At 43.0% G+C, this 19,994-nt stretch overlaps 1 protein-coding gene across 1 annotated transcript; it reads left to right on the top strand.

The window, feature by feature from the left end:
* The first annotated feature begins 8,877 nt into the window (after nt 1-8,877).
* LOC147966625 (ethylene-responsive transcription factor ERF105-like) lies at nt 8,878-9,471 on the top strand. The gene has a single exon (XM_087530893.1). The coding sequence runs from the start codon at nt 8,878-8,880 to the stop codon at nt 9,469-9,471; it is 594 nt and encodes a 197-aa protein (XP_087387019.1).
* The last annotated feature ends 10,523 nt before the right edge of the window (nt 9,472-19,994 follow it).

Here is a 19,994-nt window from a genome sequence, read left to right as displayed (position 1 = left end):
CAAATAGAAAACGGTAAATGTATCTTTTATAGTTGAGTAAATGATAATCATCACACTTGACCTATAGAGTGACGTCACCACAATTAAAACACGTTTTTGGCAGTTTTCGTGCTTTGTCCATGAAACTAATTTCAAGGCATTATCTTCTTCCATTCGATTGTCTGTGCTTCCTTTTGATTCATTCATCGAGTGCCAATGATAGTACTTCTATTTTCTCTGAGAAATTTAGTGGCGGTGAAGAAGAGCTATGGTATGGAATGAATGAGTTCGAAAACCTTTGCTTGTGGTGTCTATGACCATGCACATCACATATTCGATGTTATGCATATCAACCTTTTATGTGAAATTTTCAAGAAAAAGTAATCGTCTAAAGTGGGACTCAAACCAACAACCCCTACGATGTAGCAAGGGTGTACTGACCAACTCATCATGTCTTGATTGTTGTCCAATAAGTAGAAATATGACAGTTAATCCTTTCTTCACTTTTATATGAGCCAAAAAAATATTTTTCTTCTTGTGTTTTTTTGGATTCCTCAAGTTGTCTTGTAGTCTCCCATATATCAAAGGGTTGTATACTTTGCCCATGTAGCCTCGTTGTAAATATCATGGCAACTTTACATGAAGGACTTTTTGGGTTGAAACATACCACGGTAATTTATGTGCAAATGTCATGGTAATTTGTGCACCGGAACCCAATAACTTACGTATAAATGTCATGGTATCTTCGACCCAGGGTGGAAAATTATTGAAACATCTCCCCGATAATTTATGTGTAAACAACACGGTTTTTTCTGCATGGCAACCCTGATAACTTAGGCACAAACACCACGAAAACTTTGACCCGAAGGAAAAAAGTTGTCAAAAATGTATCACCAGTAACTTTTGTATACACATCATGGTAATAACGCATCATATACATGATAACTTAGGTACAAACACCATGATAACTTGGACCCCGAGAAAAAATTGTTGAAAGATATAACCTCGATAACGCTTGCGTGAATATCATGGTAATAGAAGCACCACATACCTGATACTTAGGTGAACCGTGGGTGGGGGGGGGGGGATTTGTTGGAAAACATATTCCCTATAGTTATGCAAATAACACTGTATTATACACAATGAAGTTGATAACTCACTACAAAAACCATGGTAACTTTTGACCCCGGGATAAAAGTTTGTTGGAAACATACCCTGATAACTTCTGTGTAAATAATATGGTAATATACATACAACAGAGCTGATAACTTACTTAATTCAGACGTGGTAACTTTTTGATCAAGAAAAAATGTTGTTAAAAATGCCTCCAAATAACTCACGTGTAAATAACATGATAATACATGCACATGAGAGCTGATAACTCATATATAAATATCGCGGTAATTTTTGACCGAGTTAATGAAAATTATTGAAAAACATACCCCCAATACCTTTTCTGCAACATGATAATATACACAACAGAGCTGATAACTCACTACAAACATTATAATCACCTTTTGACCCTAGGATAAAAGTTTGTTGAAAACACACCCACGAAAACTTTTCTGTAAATGACACGGTAACTTATGTATGACAGATGTGATACCTTACGTAGCCCAGATGTGGTAACTTTTGGTCCGGAAAAAAAGTCATCGAAACATATCAACATAGGATCTAGTTTCAAGATCTCGTCGAGAAGATTTTTTTTGTGAAGATGGTTTTTCAATCGAAGCGACGGTTTGATTTACAAAACATTTTAAAATATGAAAAAAAGAATCTAGGATGACATTAGTTTTTCGTCTTTTAGTGCATATATGCATCTTACCAATATAAAAAGATCCAAAGGGGCAGATCCAACGAATCTCGGCCGTCAAATCAGGTCAATCAAACGACTCAGACTGCTCGAATGGTGAGCGCTCAACACGTTTAGTGTGCAGTTAATATCATATCAAATATTAACGCCAATGCTAATTACATACTTAGTACGCAAATAATATCATACCTAATATTTACGTGTAATTACTATATTACCTAATATTACCCCGCAAAAATATATATTACCTAATATCAACGTGCATTGCACGTACGCATTTACTAGTGTAATTAGAGGGAGGAGTGCATGTGAAAGGAAAATTAATCATTTTAATGCATGTATGTATATAATTAGAGTGGAACAAGGGTCGTTCTTGTCTATTGCTAAAATCCGAACGTTTGGTAGTTATAAAAGTCCAATAAAAAACGAGATGATCCCTTCTCTTGGTCCCAAGAGTCCAATCTGTTAGCCCCAAGAGTCAACACGCACAGCGAAAGGCACACACTCACACATCACCACTTGATCCATGCATATAGCATCCATATCAATGGTTCGGTGTCACGGACTATCACGGTGATCCAACAGTAATAGTGCCGACTGGTTTGAGTTATCATCTACGGTATTGCATGGCTCCAGTGTGAGCATTATATAGTTCACCGCCCTCGACAACGCCATCCACATATACATGGTCTCAACGTACGCAATGGCATAGATGTGTCCATGGACCGATCTTCTTTCGGTCTCCAATGGCAACGTTTTTTTCCTGTTCAGCGATCTATTGTCTCCTAGCTCAGCGCGATATGTTCAGGTCAGACTATGGACATGTGCGTCGCGACGTATGCAAATGGTGATTAATTCTGGAAAGCAACTTGAAAGAAGAAACGAGAAACATGAAGCAAAGTCTTCTATCTCTGATGTGATCGTTGCAAATGCTAGGGCTCACATGTATGTATGTACGTACAGTATATTCTCCTGTATATAGGGATGATAAGATCAAGCCACCATCAAGGTAGTTAGATTTCCCTCTAGTATAGTATTAAGAGGAAGGGGATGACAGACCGGATGCTTAAAACCTAATTGAAAGAGGTTCTTAAAATCCACTTAATTTGCACCGGCATTGCGCAACTTGCACAGCAAAGCTGCAAGGGAATGGTGGGCGCGCCTACTTGAGTACAGGGCTGGCTACCCATACGTCTGAATTTAGATAGAATTGAAGTGTTTTTTTTTCCTCAAAGTAATTCAGCATCGCCAGCTAACAGGTTGAATAAGTTATTGTCAGTCGTACTATATGCGCGCGTCTCTCCACAGTGTAAATGTGTATGTGTTAGCCCATGGAACCAAGATTATACTCCCTCCATCGTCCAAGAATAAGTGTCTCACCTTTAGTACACTTATTTTGGGATGGATGAAGTATGAGGTTTTGTTCGGATAGTAGACATTTTTCCGCACGATGCTATTTTTAAACATAACTAGCAGCCTAGCAGGTGCTCTGCTTTCCGTAAACATAATTAACAAAGAATGACTGTGTGCATCACTTGATGCAGAGATCAGGGGTTATCCTCTTGTTTTAAAAAGGTGCTCTGCTTTTAAACTCAAGTGAATTTTGGTTTTGACCCCATGTTTTTGCATTTTTGACAATATTTACTCAATCTAATGAAATTTCATCCATTCTATCCCATTTAGCAAATTGTTGCCACATTTTACCCTATACAAAAATTTCTGAATGATCTGACTGATGGGTTGCCCTCGGTTGTAGGGTCCACACTTTTTAGAGTTGTCTTAAGTCAAACTTTTAAAGTTGACTAAATTTATATTAAATAATATCATCATCTATAGTACCGAATAAATGAAATACGAATAATATTCCATGGTGAATCAAATAATACAGATTTGGTGTTATGAATATTGATATTTTTTATAAACTTGTTCAAACTTTAGAAAATTTGACCTATGACAAAATAATATATGAAGTAAAAAGAGAACAGATAGAGTTTATGCAGAACGTGGACCAAAGCCTACATACCCTCTAAGAGCATCTCTAGCAGACCCCGTATAAAGCCACGACCCGCAAAATAACAGCCAAAATACGGGTCGGCACGGGAAATGCTGCCCGACCAGACCCCGCAAACGCGTCCGACCCATAAATATTTTTGAGGGGCGTGGCAAAATCTCATCCCCAACCTACGAATATGCAGGTTTCCGCCTCGCTCCGCCGATCCGAGCCCCCTAGTCGTCGTCGCCGCCCGGGATCGACCGCCCCCGAGCCGCCGGTGAGTTTTCACTTGTGCTTGTGCCGATGGTATGCATAGTTGGTTAACGCGGCGTGCATTTTTGTGAATTTAGATGGAATTGAGCCCGTGCGAGAAGTTTTTGCTCGACGATTCGGACGACTCGGATGTTGAGACACTGCTTGTCAACTATCGCAGCAGACGTTGGTGATGGCCCTTGCCATGAAGGAGCACGAAGATGAGAACCGAAAGAGGCGGCGAGGATCGACCGTCGGCCGTCTTTGCATTCCTCGAAATCGCCATTTCGGGAACGAGATGTTGATGCAAGACTACTTCATGGAGAATCCAACATATCCGTCGCACCACTTCCAGAGAAGGTACCGAATGCGCCGATCTCTCTTTGTGAAAATTGTTCAAGCTTGCGAGGCCAATTGTTGGTATTTTACTCAAAGAAGAAATGCCGCGGGATTCAAGGGATTTAGTGCATATCAAAAAATCTCGGCAGCTATGCGGGTAATTGCATCCCGCAATCCGGCTGACTATGTCGATGAGTACCTTCGCATTGGTGAAGATATCACAATTGAGTCAGTGTGTAGGTTTGCCAAAGTGGTCGTCTGTGTCTTTAGTCCTGAATATCTTCGGGCACCCAACGAGGAAGACACAAAAATTTTGATGGCATCTAATGAGAGAAGAGGTTGGCCTGGCATGCTAGGTAGCATTGACTGTATGCATTGGACTTGGAAAAATTGCCCGAAGGCATGACAGGGAATGTATTGTGGCAAGTCTCGTGATGCAACAATTGTGCTAGAGGTCGTAGCATCCGAGGGATTTATGGATTTGGTATTGCTTTTTTGGTATGCCGTGCTCTCAATGATATCAATGTGTTGCAATGGTCTTATTTGTTTGCTAGGCTTGCTAGTGGTGATGCTCTTGCTTGCAACTACACTATCAATGGGCATGAATACACAAAAGGATACTATCTTGCAGATAGTATATACCCTCCTTGGTGCACATTTGTCAAGAGCATCAACGAATCCACAACTAGGAAACAATGTGAATTTGCAAGGGTGCAAGAGGCGGCCCGAACAGACATTGAAAGAGCATTCGGGGTTTTGCAATCTAGGTTTGCCATTATTCGTGGTCCTGCTCATTTTTGGGACAAGTGGATCTTGAAAAACATCATAACATGATGTGTTATTCTTCACAATATGATTCTCGACGATGAGAGAGGCATGAACTTGGAGTTCTTCTACGACAATGTGGGTAGCCGTGTCAAACCAGTTAGAGACCCTAACCACATTAGAGTTTTTCTTCATACCTAAGCTTCAGAAGGATCTCACTGAGTACCATTGTCAAAGGGCTGGGCAGTAACAAAATACATTTTTTTAATTCATTTTCATTTAATTCATGTGTGATTTGTATTCAGGACAAGTTTTAGATTGAATCGGTGATTTGAATAATTATTTGTAATGTGGATGATTGTTGTAATGATATTTTTCTGAATATGTGCATATGTGTCAAATTCAGATCAAACCGTATCTGATTTGCTTTGGCGACTATTCCGTTTTACAGTTTCGCTATGCGGGGTCTGCTCGGCCATTGCCCGCATCGGCCCACAAAGCCGTTTTTCTAAGAAAAAATAAAAATAAATAATAACTAAAATAAAAACAAAATAATGATATTTTCTAAGAAAAAATAAATTAGTGGCATTGCTATTGCCCTTTTGGAAAAAAAACAAAATTGCACATGATTTACATAGATTTTTTTAATATGCAACAATAAGCATATAGTAGTTGAGTTTTGCAAAAAAATCCTATGAAGAATAAATCAGTGGCAATATATTACCCATAGGAAAATAAATAAAAACTAGAAAAATAATCAAAATAATAATGCTTTCAAAGAAAGAATGAATTAGTGGCATTAGTATTACCCTTTAAGACAAAGAAGAAAAAACCATGCACAGAAGTTTGCATAGAGACTTCACTTCTTTAATATTCACAGGATAATCATGCACATGGAAATTTTCACACTCCATCGTAATTTACGCATATACAATATAGTACTTGCATGTGTAGATTTCCACTCATCCAACATGCCAAAAAACAATATAGAAAAAAGATTGACTAAAAAATGAAAAGAAAAAATGCATACAAACAAAAAACACGCATTGTGTCACAAGCTTCAAACCCAATAGGAAAATTGACTTAAGAGCAAGTCAAAAATTCAGCCTAAGAAAAAGTGACTTATTGCAAGTAGGGGCAAGTCAAAAATCAGGTTAAGAAATCATGAAAGAATACAAGGAAAAAAACATGAATCTTGACAAAAAAAACCATCGGTCAGAAAATTGACTTAGCCAAATTTAAAAATCAGGTAACGTACATAGAGCTAAACTAGTTCTTCCCTCTAGGTAATTGAGCATGACCAGCTAACAGGTAAAATAAGTTACACTTTAGCTATAATCTATATGCAAGTTGTTCGATTTTTCAATTTGGTTATGTCAATTTTCCGAGCGTTGACTCTTTTGCAAGATTCATGCTGATTTTTTTCACACGTGTTGTTTCATTGCTTCTTTGGCCAAAAATCTTACTTGCCCCTTTTTGGGTTCATTCTTTTTTTTTGGTTTGATGTTTGTTACCCATTGCCTATTTTTTTTGTTTGTAACTTTTTTTTACTTCTGCCTTTTTTTCTTTTCCTTCTTCTATATGGGTATTTTTGGGATGTTGGGTGAGTATGAATGTATATGTACAAGTACTATACAATATGTGTGTACATTATATTAGTGTGTGAAAATTGAAGTATGATATGCTTATTCTTCATATTACAAAAAGTGCAATTTCTGGAAAGTTGTGTTCAAGCTTTTATTTTATTTTTCATTTTTTTTCTTGTTGAAGAGTAAACCCATGCCACTAAATCATTCATCCTTAGAAACTTCATTGTTTTAGATTTATTTCATTTTCTTTGTTCTTCAAGAGTACAACCCATGGCACTAATTCTTTCATCCTTAGAAACTTCATTGATTTAATTTTGTTTTAGTTTAGTTTCATTTTCTATCTTCTTCAATAGTTACCAATTAATGGCACTAACTCATTCCTTATTATGAATTTTTTAGCGATATTATATGCTTACTCATGCATTATAAAAACACAATTTGATGTAAATTACGCGGAATTTTTTATTATTTTTTTGACTTCTTTCTTCTTAAAGGGTACTAGAGGTACCACTAATTCATTTTTTCTTAGAATGCTTCGTTATTTTAATTTTAATTTAGTTTTTATTTCATTATCTTTCTTCTTTTAGGGTAATACCAATTTCACTAATTCATTCTATCATACAAAAGTCTCTTTTTGGGAGAAATCAACTATTATCTGTTTATTCTTGCATATTAGGAAAACAAAGTTTCTATGTTATTTGGTCATTATTTGTTCTATTGTTTCATTTTTCTGCTTAAAGGGTAATACGAAAGCCGCTGATTCTTTCTTCCTTAAAAACTTTGTTTCTTAGAATGCTTCATTATTTTAATTTTATTTTAGTTTGTACTCATTATCTTTCTTATTTTAGGGTAATACCAATTCCACTAATTTGTTCCTTCATACAAAAGTCTCTTTTTGGGAGAAATCAACTATTGTCTGTTTATTCTTGCATATTAGGAAAACAAAGTTTCTATGTATTTTTGGTCATCATTTGTTCTATTGTTTTCATTTTTATCTGCTTAAAGGGTAATACCAAAGCCGCTGATTCTTTCTTCCTTAAAAACTTTTTTTCTTTAAGGGTAATACCAATGCTAGTAATCCATTCCTTCTTAGGAAACTTGTTTTGGTGGAAATTCCACTATTATATGCTTACTCTTACATATAAAAAAAATACAATTTCTGTGTAAATTATGTTGATTTTTTTCATTACATGTCTTAATGTTTTACATTTTCTTTCTTCTTAAAGGGCAATCCAACATCCCTAATTTATTCTCGAAAATGTCGAATAGAAAATGAGCTCCATTGAGGCCGAATTTGAGAACTTCAAAATTCAAAATTTTCAGTTGCCAAATATTCTGAAAAAAAACATAGATACCTAGAGACATTGCGTACATGTATGTAAATTTTTGGGTTGAAATACGTTAAAATGAAAGTTGCACAAAAAAATAAATTTGTGGCCTTTTAGCATATGTACTGCTCACCCTCAAAGTGCATGATTTTGTATACATGTGGTGTGCATCCTCCTTACATATTTTAAATTAGTTATTATTCCCTGTCCTAAAGAGAATCGGTCGAGGAACTAGTAATAGTAACAGAACAGGATGAGAGGGTCGCTAGCTAGGCTGTGTGCAGGACCTAATCAGAGCAGGCCTTTAATTAATTAGTATGCACGTTACAATGCAACGTGGACAGCTACAGGAGGCGGACGTAGTGCTTGAACCTGTGCAGCGGTATACGCAAGTACAGTGACATATCTACCCGTACGTACGTCCTCCAGACGGAATTGATCAAGCGCCTTAAATTTCTCCAGGCGAGCTAGAGTTCGTACCACTCCTAGCATAGGCATAGCATGCATGGCCAGCGAGCGGGTCGCATAAGGGCATCTCCAACAAACGCCCCAAACGACGCGCGCGCACAGTAAACCCAGCTTTTAGCGCGGGCGGGCGGTTTGCCGTGCTCCAACGGCCGCGGGAAACAAGCGCGCGCCGGAACCGTTTGCGCGCGCGCGAAAAGGCGCCAGCTCGCGCGCAAGATTTGAGGCGCCGTTTCGCGCGCGCCTATAAAGCTGCGCGCCGCTTCGCCACGCGCTTCTCCACATTTCCTCTTTCCCTCTTCCTCTTCCTCTCTGCCACGCGCCGCTCCAGCGCCCCGCCACCGACGCGCCGCCATGCCGCCGCGCCGCCGAGGAGCGTCCGGCTACCGCGGCGTCCGCCTGCGCCCCAACGGCTGCTACACCACGGAGATACGCTCCGGCGAACTCCGGCTCGGCCTCGGCACGTACGGGACGGCGCGCGAGGCCGCCCGCACGTACGACGCGGCGGCGTGGCACCTAGGCCGGCCGCGCGGCCAGATGAACTTTCAAGATGTGTACACGCTCCAGCAAGCGCTCAACCTCGCCCCTCTGCCTCGTCTGAACACGGCGGAAGACCGTGCGGAGCACGCCGAGCGGCAACGCCGCCTCCTCGTCGCCCAGGAGGACGAGCGGGTCATGGCGGAGTGTTGCCAGCGCCACCCGAAGGACGTCGCCTACGAGCAAGCCTACTGGGCAAGGCGCCGCGAGGAGGACACGCGAAGGCGCCGCGAGACGCGGTTGGAAAGGCGTCAGCGGAAGGCGTTGGCGAATGCGCAGTCCGACATCGTTGTAGCAGGTGGGCAGTCGTTCTTCGCGCCGAACGATGATCGGTGGCTGGACATCTGGCTAGACACCTCGGACGACACTGCCGAGGATGATAATGGTGATGATGATAGCGACTTAGAGTAGTTTCTATCTAGTTGCGCTGTAGTTTATCTATGCTTTCGAACTATCTATCTAGTTGCACCGATGTAAAATACCTTTGTATCGTTTTTTATTTATGCAATCTATCTAGTTTTTATTTTATCTATGCGTTCGAAAATTAAAAAAATATTATGTGCGCGCTACTGGAGCGGCGCGTGCGTGCTGCATTTTAGCGCGGCTGCTGGAACGGGCGCAGCGCGCCACACCAAACCAGGCGATGGACGCACGCTAAAGCTGTTTTTTACGCGTGCCGTGTTGGGCGCATGTTGGAGATGCTCTAAGAGGAGTTATTAGTGCATGCAGTGGTACCGTGTCCCTGCACATGCGTACCTCCAGAAGTTGATTAGTCGGTCGACGGAACGGAGATTACATTAGCTAGGTTCTGCCGCATACCCGATCCAAAAAAAAAAGGTTCTGCCGCATTGGCTGCACATGTGGACGTGTCTGGGGCTGTCTGCATGCATGTTCTAGAGGTAATCGGAGTGTGCGAAGACTGTAAGCAAGGCAGCATGGATCAGGGTAGTACTAGCACTGGATCGCCTTGTGTGAGCGCGGAGGTGCGAGAGTTTAAGGCGACAGTGGGCAATAACTGTGGCGCAGGCGCAGCCGGATGCATTGGTCGGCAGCAGCAATGGACAGGCGCGAGATAATTTCTTTCTCTCTTTCTTTCTTTTTATAGTGTATATTTGTATAGCTTTTCCTTCTCCTTTATGGCTGTTAGCCGTCCTGAACCTTGACCTGTATTTCTTGGGGTGTCTCATCCTATCTTAATGAATGAAATCAGCACAATGCTGTTTTTCGTAAAAAAAAAAACGCTACAGGCTGATGTGTTGAGCGGCCGTTCCTTGATTTTTCTCTGCGGGCCCTCCGATGATTTTCCTCTGGCTAAGCAAACGCTGCCACATCTGTCCGTAAGCGCTGGTCTGTAACCAAGCATCAGTAAGTGTAGCATTATTGCCCACTCGGCGCCGGCGTCCGCGAGGCCACTTGCGACGTGCATGGCCATATGTGGCACCAAAGCTGCTTTTCTTGTTTCTCCTACTCCCTCCCTTAATAAATACTTGTCTTTCTAGACATTTCAAATGACTACTACATATGGATGTATGTAGACATATTTTAGAGTGTAGATTCACTCATTTTGTTCCGTATGTAGTCACTTGTTGAAATGCCTGGAAAGACAAGTATTTAGGAACGGAGGGAGTACTTTTTACTTGCATGGAACGGTCCGCGCGAGGAACGAACGTAAGTAGGTGCTCCCGAGTATATATTGAAGACGCTGGCCGGCTAGTGTGGTGTGTGAGTATCATTGATCATTGCGTTTACAAGTCCTGACTCGTCCTAGACATGGCCATGGTCCCATGGACAGCAGCTCTTCTCGTTCGTTACGGCGTACTCCTAAAAACCTAGCTGTAAACATTGACGTTTGAAGAGTAGATGGGTGGCATGAAAGTTGGCGCGGGAAGTTCGGATCGCCCTTGTGTTGCAGTTGTACCGCTTCCGTCTCAATTCAATTCGCGTTTAATTTGGGGTACACTACAGGCTGTTGCTGTTGCTGGTCCGTAGGTGCACCGGCGGATACGTGACCGTGCGATCGTCGGCGGGCAGCCGGGCGTTCCATGGGGTGTGGTTATGTTGGAATGCCCGTGGTAAACAGGGTCGCACCTGTATTTTCTACTGTACTCTGCCTCGCCGTCGCGCAAGGCATGAGAGACAACGCGAATGCTATATCTCGCTTATAACGAGTATAGCATCCATCTCGCCTCAAGGCGTGCGCATCTAGGGCCGGCCCATTAGCTTAGGTCGCTCGCTCGCTAGCTCAGATCCCTCGCTCGCTGGTTTGTCATCCTGGTTCGGTTCGGCTTTTTTTGGGTTTTTTCGTTTTCTTTTATTATTGTTGTTTTCTTCACTGGTTTTCTTTGGTTCTCTATTTTCCTTCATGGTTTTCTTTGTTTTTTTCATGGTTTTTTCTTTGTTTTATTGTTTCTCTTGGTTTTTGCTAGTTTTTCTATTTTCTTTCTTTTGAAAACATATATTTTTTGTCTACTTTTTTCCACCTGCATTATATGGTTTTTGGGCGCGTACAAAGATACAAATCATACACATTTGCTACAGAATAAACTTCTACTACTGAAGAAAGCGCACCAAATATTCCAGTCTTCATTCGAGACAATCTTTTCAGTTTAGTCAGCACAACACAATTCCCTTTTTTTCCTTCTCTGCAGTCAGTTCTTCTCTGAAATTGCAACTGACGGCTACAACAAGAACACCGCCTCAGTCCAGCAGGATGTCCGCATAATCACTTCTGCTACGAACGACGACCTCCATGTCCTTGGCAGAGGGGCCACCATGCTTACTTTCGTGAGAATGTACAGTGACAAGATCCCACGCCGGCGGCATGTGGAGTCCACTCGCCGTCAGGTGGCCGTCTCCCGTTAAGGGAAAAACATTGAATACATGATACAGTACTAGTTCAGAGGGGAAAGGAAAGGTAAATGGAATTAACCTGAAGATACATGATATTCAGAGTTCCTAGGCATTAGCTCTTGATAGGCGAAAGCTTTTCCTTGATACTTTACAGCATATGACCTGGATGTGAGAAGAATTGGGAAGCGTAGAACCCTTCATCTGGGCCGCATTGCATTATATAGAGAGTACGCCGTGGCTTACAAGAAAGGAGGAATCGATCGAGAAAGAGAGATTGATCCTGTTCGGTTACAGGAGGTTTAACAGAAGAAGAGATAAGAGAAGATAAGATTGCTGGAATTTAGTCCATTTTGGGCAGCCCAATAACTATTTCAGAAATTTCTAATAAATCATAGAGGCTCACTTAGCCCATTTGTGCAAGGCAAGGGATACTACTAAATTTTAGTCCCAGATTGCTAGTTTAGTGGGAGTTGGACCTCCTTATAAGGGAGGTTCTTTCCCCACTTGTACGAGCATGAGAACAAGAGGGATATCCACGCGCGCTCCTCCTCCTCCGCCCGCCTCGCCACGCCACACCTCGTCACGTGAGCCGAGCCGATGTCTAAATCCAAGCTGGAAAGTTTTTGTTGTAATGGTGCACCCTTCGGCTGCTGCCTGTTCGTTTCATCTCCCGCGTTCCCTCCAGCTCCTGGCGCAGCCTCTCGCCTCCTTCTCTTGCGCCTATAAAAGGGAGGTCGCTTCTCTCAGAGAGACGCACCAGAACTTCTCCTTCCTCTCGCCACTGGTTCCAATCTCTGAGCTGCTGCTGTTTTCCTCATCCCGGCTTGCGGCATGCACCGCAGGTCGGGACAGTAGGCCTCCGAAACCGCATCTCTTTGAGTCCTGTACGGGAGAAGGGTGATAAGGTTTTTGGGAGCGCTCTGCGCGACTACTGACTAACTCCTTCGTCACGGACGCCCCGGACTCCGACGACTACTTCCCCGACGACGACTTCTTCCCCGACGTCGACAACCTCCTCGACGACATGGCTGGCGAGGACACCGACCCCAAGTCCAGTGCTGTTGCTGCTGCTGTCTCGTATGTGTTCTTCTTTCTGTTAGATATCCTGCCACAGTTTCTCGTACTAGTACTTGCCCTAAATATGTTAGGTTCTACCTCATATATGCAACTAGTTCTACTGTCTGCTATAGATATGATTAGCTACGGTTCATATATGCAGAAGCTATTTTCCTTCTCTCTGTCAGAACGCATGACTTGTTTTATCTCTACTATATTAGTCGTGCTTTATCTAGTATTTCTGTTAATAAAATCATTCGGTAAATTGCTCATATTTCCAACAATCCAAAAACCTTATAATAGGCAATTTACCCCAAGTGGTTTTGCTGCTTCCATGAGACCTCCTATGTTTGAGGGTATCCACTATAAGAGGTGGCGCGTGAGAGCAGTCTTGTGGTTTCAAACCATGAGTTGCTATGACTCCACTCTCGGCAAACCTGAAGGAGAGCTTGATGCTCAACAGGCACAAGCTTTTCAGAAAATGGATACTCTGTTTAAGGCTGCTCTCTTGAATGTTCTTGGTGAGAACATAGTTGATGCTTATGCGTCAATTGATAATGGAAAAGATATGTGGGATGCACTCGAGGCCAAGTTTGGGGTCTCGGATGCTGGCACTGAGCTGTACATCATGGAGAAATTCTATGATTACAGGATGACTGAAGAGCGCTCCGTGGTTGAGCAAGCTCATGAGATACAGTCATTTGCTAGAGAACTTGAGCACTTCAGTTGTATGCTACCGGACAAGTTTGTTGCCGGAGGTATCACCACTAAGCTTCCTCCTTCATGGAGGAACTTTTCTACCTTGCTGAAGCATAAGAGGCAGGAGTTTTCCATCCCGGATCTCATTGGCACTCTTGATGTGGAAGAAAAGGCGAGAGCAAAAGACACACGTGCTCGAGGTATTGAGGGAGGATCTAGTGCCAATGTGGTACAGAAGCAGAACTTCCAGCCCCACAAGTTCAAGAACAAGGGCAAGTTTGATGGAAAAGCAAAGTTTGATGGGAAAAACAAGGCTGTGCAACACACGAACTTCAAGAAGAAGAATGGCAAGAAGAAATGTGCTTGTCATGTGTGTGGGGATCCTGATCATTGGGCTCCTAGTTTCCCTAATCGCTATGACAAGCGTCATCCTGGGAAAGGCGGCAAGACCGCTAATGTTGTCATTGGAGACACTGACATGAAGGATGCTGGGTATGGTATATTTCCCACTATTCTTTCAGTATGTCATTCTCCTGACTGGTTGATTGACACGGGTGCTAATGTGCATGTATGCGGTGATATTTCCATGTTTTCGTCTTATCAGACCGTAGGGACTTCAACCGTGCTGATGGGCAACGGTTCAAGTGCTTCTGTTCGTGGTGTTGGCACGGTCGATCTGAAGTTTACTTCGGGGAAGATCGTGCAGCTGAAGAACGTGCATTATGTCCCCTCCGTCAATAAAAATCTTGTTAGCGGATCTCTTCTGTGTAGAGATGGCTACAAGCTTGTCTTTGAGTCGAATAAATTTATAATATCCAAGTATGGAACCTTTGTTGGTAAAGGCTATGAGTCAGGAGGCTTGTTTCGTTTATCCTTATCAGACGTTTGCAATAAAGTTGTTAATCATATTTGCAACAATAGTGAATCCAATGTGTGGCATTCACGTCTTTGTCATGTTAACTTTGGTTGCATGTCACGACTAGCGAAGTTGAACTTAATCCATAGTTTCACCACCGTCAAGGGATCTAAGTGTCAAGTGTGTGTGCAAGCTAAGCAACCTCGTAAGTCTCACACGACTGCGGAAATAAGAAATCTTGCACCACTAGAGCTCATACATTCAGATCTATGTGAAATGAATGGTGTGTTGACAAAAGGTGGAAAGAAATATTTCATGACGTTAATGATGACTCCACTAGATACTGCCGTGTGTATCTTCTGAAATCTAAGGATGAGGCTTTGAACTTTTTCAAGATCTATAAAGCTGAAGTGGAAAACCAACTTGATCGAAAAATCAAGAGGCTTAGGTCCGACCGTGGTGGAGAGTATTTTTCCAAAGAGTTTGATGCTTTTTGTGCGGAACATGGTATAATCCATGAGTGGACTCCTCCCTACTCACCTCAGTCAAATTGGGTGGCCGAAAGAAAGAACCATACTCTAACTGATTTGGTTAACGCCATGTTAGATACATCAGGTCTCTCCAAGGCATGGTGGGGGGAGGCGATATTGACAGCATGTAATGTCCTGAACCGAGTCCCCACAAAGAACAAAGAGATAACTCCATTCGAGGAATGGGAGAAGAAAAGGTTAAAACTCTCTTATCTGCGAACATGGGGCTGTTTGGCGAAAGTCAATGCTCCAATTTCAAAGAAGCGGAAGCTTGGACCAAAGACTGTGGATTGTGTTTTCCTGGGACATGCTTTTCATAGCATTGGCTATTGATTCTTGGTTGTAAAATCTGAGGTACCTGACATGCATGTCGGTACGATCATGGAGTCGAATGATGCGACTTTCTTTGAAGATATCTTTCGCACGAAGGATATGGCTACCTCATCTAATCAGGAGATGCCTAGTTCATCGAATCAGGAACCAGTTACAATTACCAAACCTGCCATTTCGATAGAACACTTTGAAAGTCCTGTGGAGGAGAACAATGAAGTTCCTACTAGGAGCAAGAGACAAAGGATTGCAAAGTCCTTTGGTGATGATTTTCTTGTGTATCTCATAGATGACACTCCCAGTTCTATTTCAGAGGCCTATGCATCTGAAGATGCTGACTACTGGAAGGAAGCGGTTCGTAGCGAGATGGATTCCATCTTCACGAATGAAACCTGGGAGATAACTGATCGTCCTTATGGGTGCAAACCTATAGGATGCAAATGGGTATTCAAGAAGAAGCTTAGGCCTGATGGTACTATTGAGAAGTACAAGGCTCGGCTCGTGGCTAAGGGTTATACCCAAAAGGAAGGTGAAGACTTCTTTGATACTTACTCACCCGTGGCTCGACTGACCACTATTCGAGTTCTACTTTCACTAGCTGCCTCGCATGGTCTTCTCGTTCATCAAATGGATGTTAAGACTGCTTTCCTAAATGGAGAGTTGGACGAGGAAATTTATATGGAACAACCAGATGGGTTCGTACTAGATGGTCAGGAAGGGAAAGTGTGCAAGTTGCTCAAGTCTTTGTACGGACTTAAGCAAGCACCCAAACAGTGGCATGAGAAGTTTGAAAGAACTTTAACAGCTGCAGGCTTTGTTGTGAACGAAGCTGAAAAATGTGTGTACTATCGCCATGGTGGGGGCGAGGGAGTTATCCTGTGCTTGTATGTTGATGACATACTGATTTTCAGAACAAATCTGAATGTTATTAAGGAGGTCAAGGATTTCCTATCTCGTTGTTTTGAGATGAAGGATTTAGGAGTGGCTGATGTCATTCTGAACATCAAGTTGTTGAGAGACGATGATGGTGGGATTACATTGCTTCAATCTCACTATGTGGAAAAGATCTTGAGTCGCTTTGGCTATAGTGACTGCAAGCCCTCTCCAACACCATATGATGCGAGTGTGTTACTTCGAAAGAATCGAAGAATTGCTAGAGATCAATTGAAATATTCTTAGATTATTGGCTCGCTTATGTACTTAGCAAGTGCTACAAGACCTGACATCTCTTTTGCTGTTAGCAAACTGAGTCGGTTTGTCTCAAAACTAGGAGATGTGCATTGGAAAGCTCTAGAGAGAGTTTTGCGTTATTTGAAAGGCACTCCAATTATGGAATTCACTACACCGGGCACCCAAAGGTGCTTGAAGGGTATAGTGACTCAAACTGGATCTCAGATGCTGATGAGATAAAGGCCACGAGCGGATGTGTATTCACTCATGGAGGTGGCGCTGTTTCTAGGAAGTCTTGCAAGCAGACCATCTTAACGAGGTCAACAATGGAAGCAGAACTCACAGCACTAGATACAGCTACGGTTGAAGCAGATTGGCTTCGCCGGCTCTTGAACGACTTGCCGGTTGTTGAGAAACCTGTACCGGGTGTCCTTATGAACTATGACAATCAAACTGTGATTACGAAAGTGAGCAGCTCAAAGGATAACATGAAGTCATCAAGACACGTTCAGAGAAGGTTAAAGTCTGTCAGGAAACTAGAAAACTCCGGAGTTACTGCGTTGGATTATATCCAAACGTCTAAAAATCTGGCAGATCCTTTTACTAAGGGTCTATCACGTAATGTGATAGATAATGCATCGAGGGAGATGGGTATGAGACCCACAATATGAGTTGTTCACAATGGTAACCTATTCTTTGTGATCGGAGATCCCGTGAATTAGATGTGGAAGACAAGCTGTTGGTCAACTGGGAGGAGAGTACCCTTACTGTTAAAATACCACTCCATAAAGATGCAATACTCTCCTAATCTGCATGGCGGGTTGATGTATATCTTAATGTGTTCTAAGTGGCTCTTTGAAGCAGAGATGTTGTCCTGCAGAACATCTTTTGAAAAACGCACCTATATGAGTCTGATTGTTAAACGTCGCAATCTATGAGAGTAGGGTTCTCTCTAGTAAACTCATGAAAGGTCTCGGAGTATGACGCATAAGCTCCACCCGCGGGGAAGACCCACGGTAGCCACGTATCGGTCAAGGCTTTATGTGAAGCTAGATTCGCAGAAAACTTGTAGTTCAAGGCCTAGTCCACTGTTCAAGTTGCTTACTAGTGTAGCATAGAGTTCTAGGTGGAAGTTCAACTTAACAGTCTCCACTGCAGTACCGGTATATAAAACAGTGTTTTGGAACCAAAGGCAAATTTCTGTGTGCCTCTGGGATCTGGTGGGGGATTGCTGGAATTTAGTCCATTTTGGGCAGCCCAATAACTATTTCAGAAATTCCTAATAAATCCTAGAGGCCCACTTAGCCCATTTGTGCAAGGCAAGGGATACTAGTAAATTTTAGTCCCACATTGCTAGTTTAGTGGGAGTTGGACCTCCTTATAAGGGAGGTTCTTTCCCCACTTGTACGAGCATGAGAACAAGAGGGATATCCACGCGCGCTTCTCCTCCGCCGCCCGCCTCGCCACGCCACGCCTCGTCACGACGCGCCGTGGGTTGCGGGAATGAGCCGAGCCAATGTCTAAATTTTTGCCACGCACTACGGGTATACGAAAGGTCACTCGGGAGCTGGAAAGTTTTTGCTGTAGTGGATATTGAATACGAACGCTGCACCCTTCGGCTGCTGCCTGTTCGTTTCATCTCCCGCGTTACCTTCAGCTCCCGGCGCAGCCTCTCGCCTCCTTCTCTTGCGCCTATAAAAGGGAGGTCGCTTCTCTCAGAGAGACGCACCGGAACTTCTTCTTCCTCTCGCCACCGGTTCTAATCTCTGAGCTGCTGCTGTCTTCCTCATCCCGGCTTGCGGCGTGCACCGCAGGTCGAGACAGTAGGCCTCCGAAACCGCACCTCTTTGAGTCCTGTACGGGAGAAGGGTGATAAGGTTTTTGGGGAGCGCTCTGCGCGACTACTGACTGACTCTTTCGTCACGGACGCCCTGGACTCCGATGACTACTTCCCCGACGACGACTTCTTCCCCGACGTCGACAACCTCCTCGACGACATGGCTGGCGAGGACACCGACCCCAAGTCCAGTGCTGTTGCTGCTGCTGTCTCGTATGTGTCCTTCTTTTTGTTAGATATCCTGCCACAGTTTCTCGTACTAGTACTTGCCCTAAATATGTTAGGTTCTACCTCATATATGCAACTAGTTCTACTGTCTGCTATAGATATGATTAGCTACGGTTCATATATGCAGAAGCTATTTTCCTTCTCTCTGTCAGAACGCATGACTTGTTTTATCTCTACTATATTATTCATGCTTTATCTAGTATTTCTGTTAATAAAATCATTCGATAAATTGCTCATATTTCCAGCAATCCAAAAACCTTATAATAGGCAATTTACCCCAAGTGGTTTTGCTGCTTCCATGAGACCTCCTATGTTTGAGGGTATCCACTATAAGAGGTGGCGCGTGAGAGCAGTCTTGTGGTTTCAAACCATGAGTTGCTATGACGCCACTCTTGGCAAACCTGAAGGAGAGCTTGATGCTCAACAGGCACAAGCTTTTCAGAAAATGGATACTCTGTTTAAGGCTGCTCTCTTGAGTGTTCTTGGTGAGAACATAGTTGATGCTTATGCGTCAATTGATAATGGAAAAGATATGTGGGATGCACTCGAGGCCAAGTTTGGGGTGTCGGATGCTGGCACTGTGTAACACCCTCGATGCGGCTATATCTCCCACGTGTCGAAGCACGACTTAGAGGCATAACCGCATTGAAAGCAATATCGCAAGTGAGGTAATCTTCACACAACCCATGTAATACATAAGGGAAAGAGATACATAGTTGGCTTACAATCGCCACTTCACACAATACATGAATAAAACATTACAACATCCAAATACAATCAAGGTCCGACTATGGAACCAAAATAAAAGAAGAACCCCAAATGCGACAAGGTCCCCGATCGACCCCAACTGGGCTCCACTACTGATCCACTAGAACGAAACAACACAAAGGACAAGATCTTCATCGAGCTCCTCCTTGAGCTTGGTTGCGTCATCTGTATGGTTCAACGGCACCTGCAAGCTGGTTTTGGAAGTATCTATGAGCCACGGGGACTTAGCAATCTCACACCCTCGCGATCAAGACTATTTAAGCTTATGGGCAAGGTAAAGGTATGAGGTGGAGCTGCAGCGAGCGACTAGCATATAAGGTGGCTAACATACGCAAATGAGAGCGAGAAGAGAAGGCAAAGCACGGTCGATAAAATCTATGATCAAGAAGTGATCCTAAAGCAACCTACGTCAAGCATAACTCCAACACCGTGTTCACTTCCCGGACTCCGCCGAAAAGAAACCATCACGGTTACACACGCGGTTGATGCATTTTAATTAAGGTCAACTTCAGGTTTTTCTACAACCGGACATTAACAAATTCCCATCTGCCCATAACCGCGGGCACGGCTTTTGAAAGTTCAAATCCCTGCAGGGGTGTCCCAACTTAGC

The sequence above is a fragment of the Triticum urartu genome, chromosome 6A, assembly GCF_056163025.1.
Source record: "Triticum urartu cultivar PI428250 chromosome 6A, HENAU_Tu73, whole genome shotgun sequence".
Taxonomy (NCBI): domain Eukaryota; kingdom Viridiplantae; phylum Streptophyta; class Magnoliopsida; order Poales; family Poaceae; genus Triticum; species Triticum urartu.
Note: the sequence above shows the minus strand (reverse complement) of the source record. Positions and strands in the feature narration are given on the sequence as shown.

Bases quoted from the DNA above. Each gene is read 5' to 3' on its own strand.
- LOC147966625 (XM_087530893.1), top strand. From the start codon at position 8,878: ATGCCGCCGCGCCGCCGAGGAGCGTCCGGCTACCGCGGCGTCCGCCTG.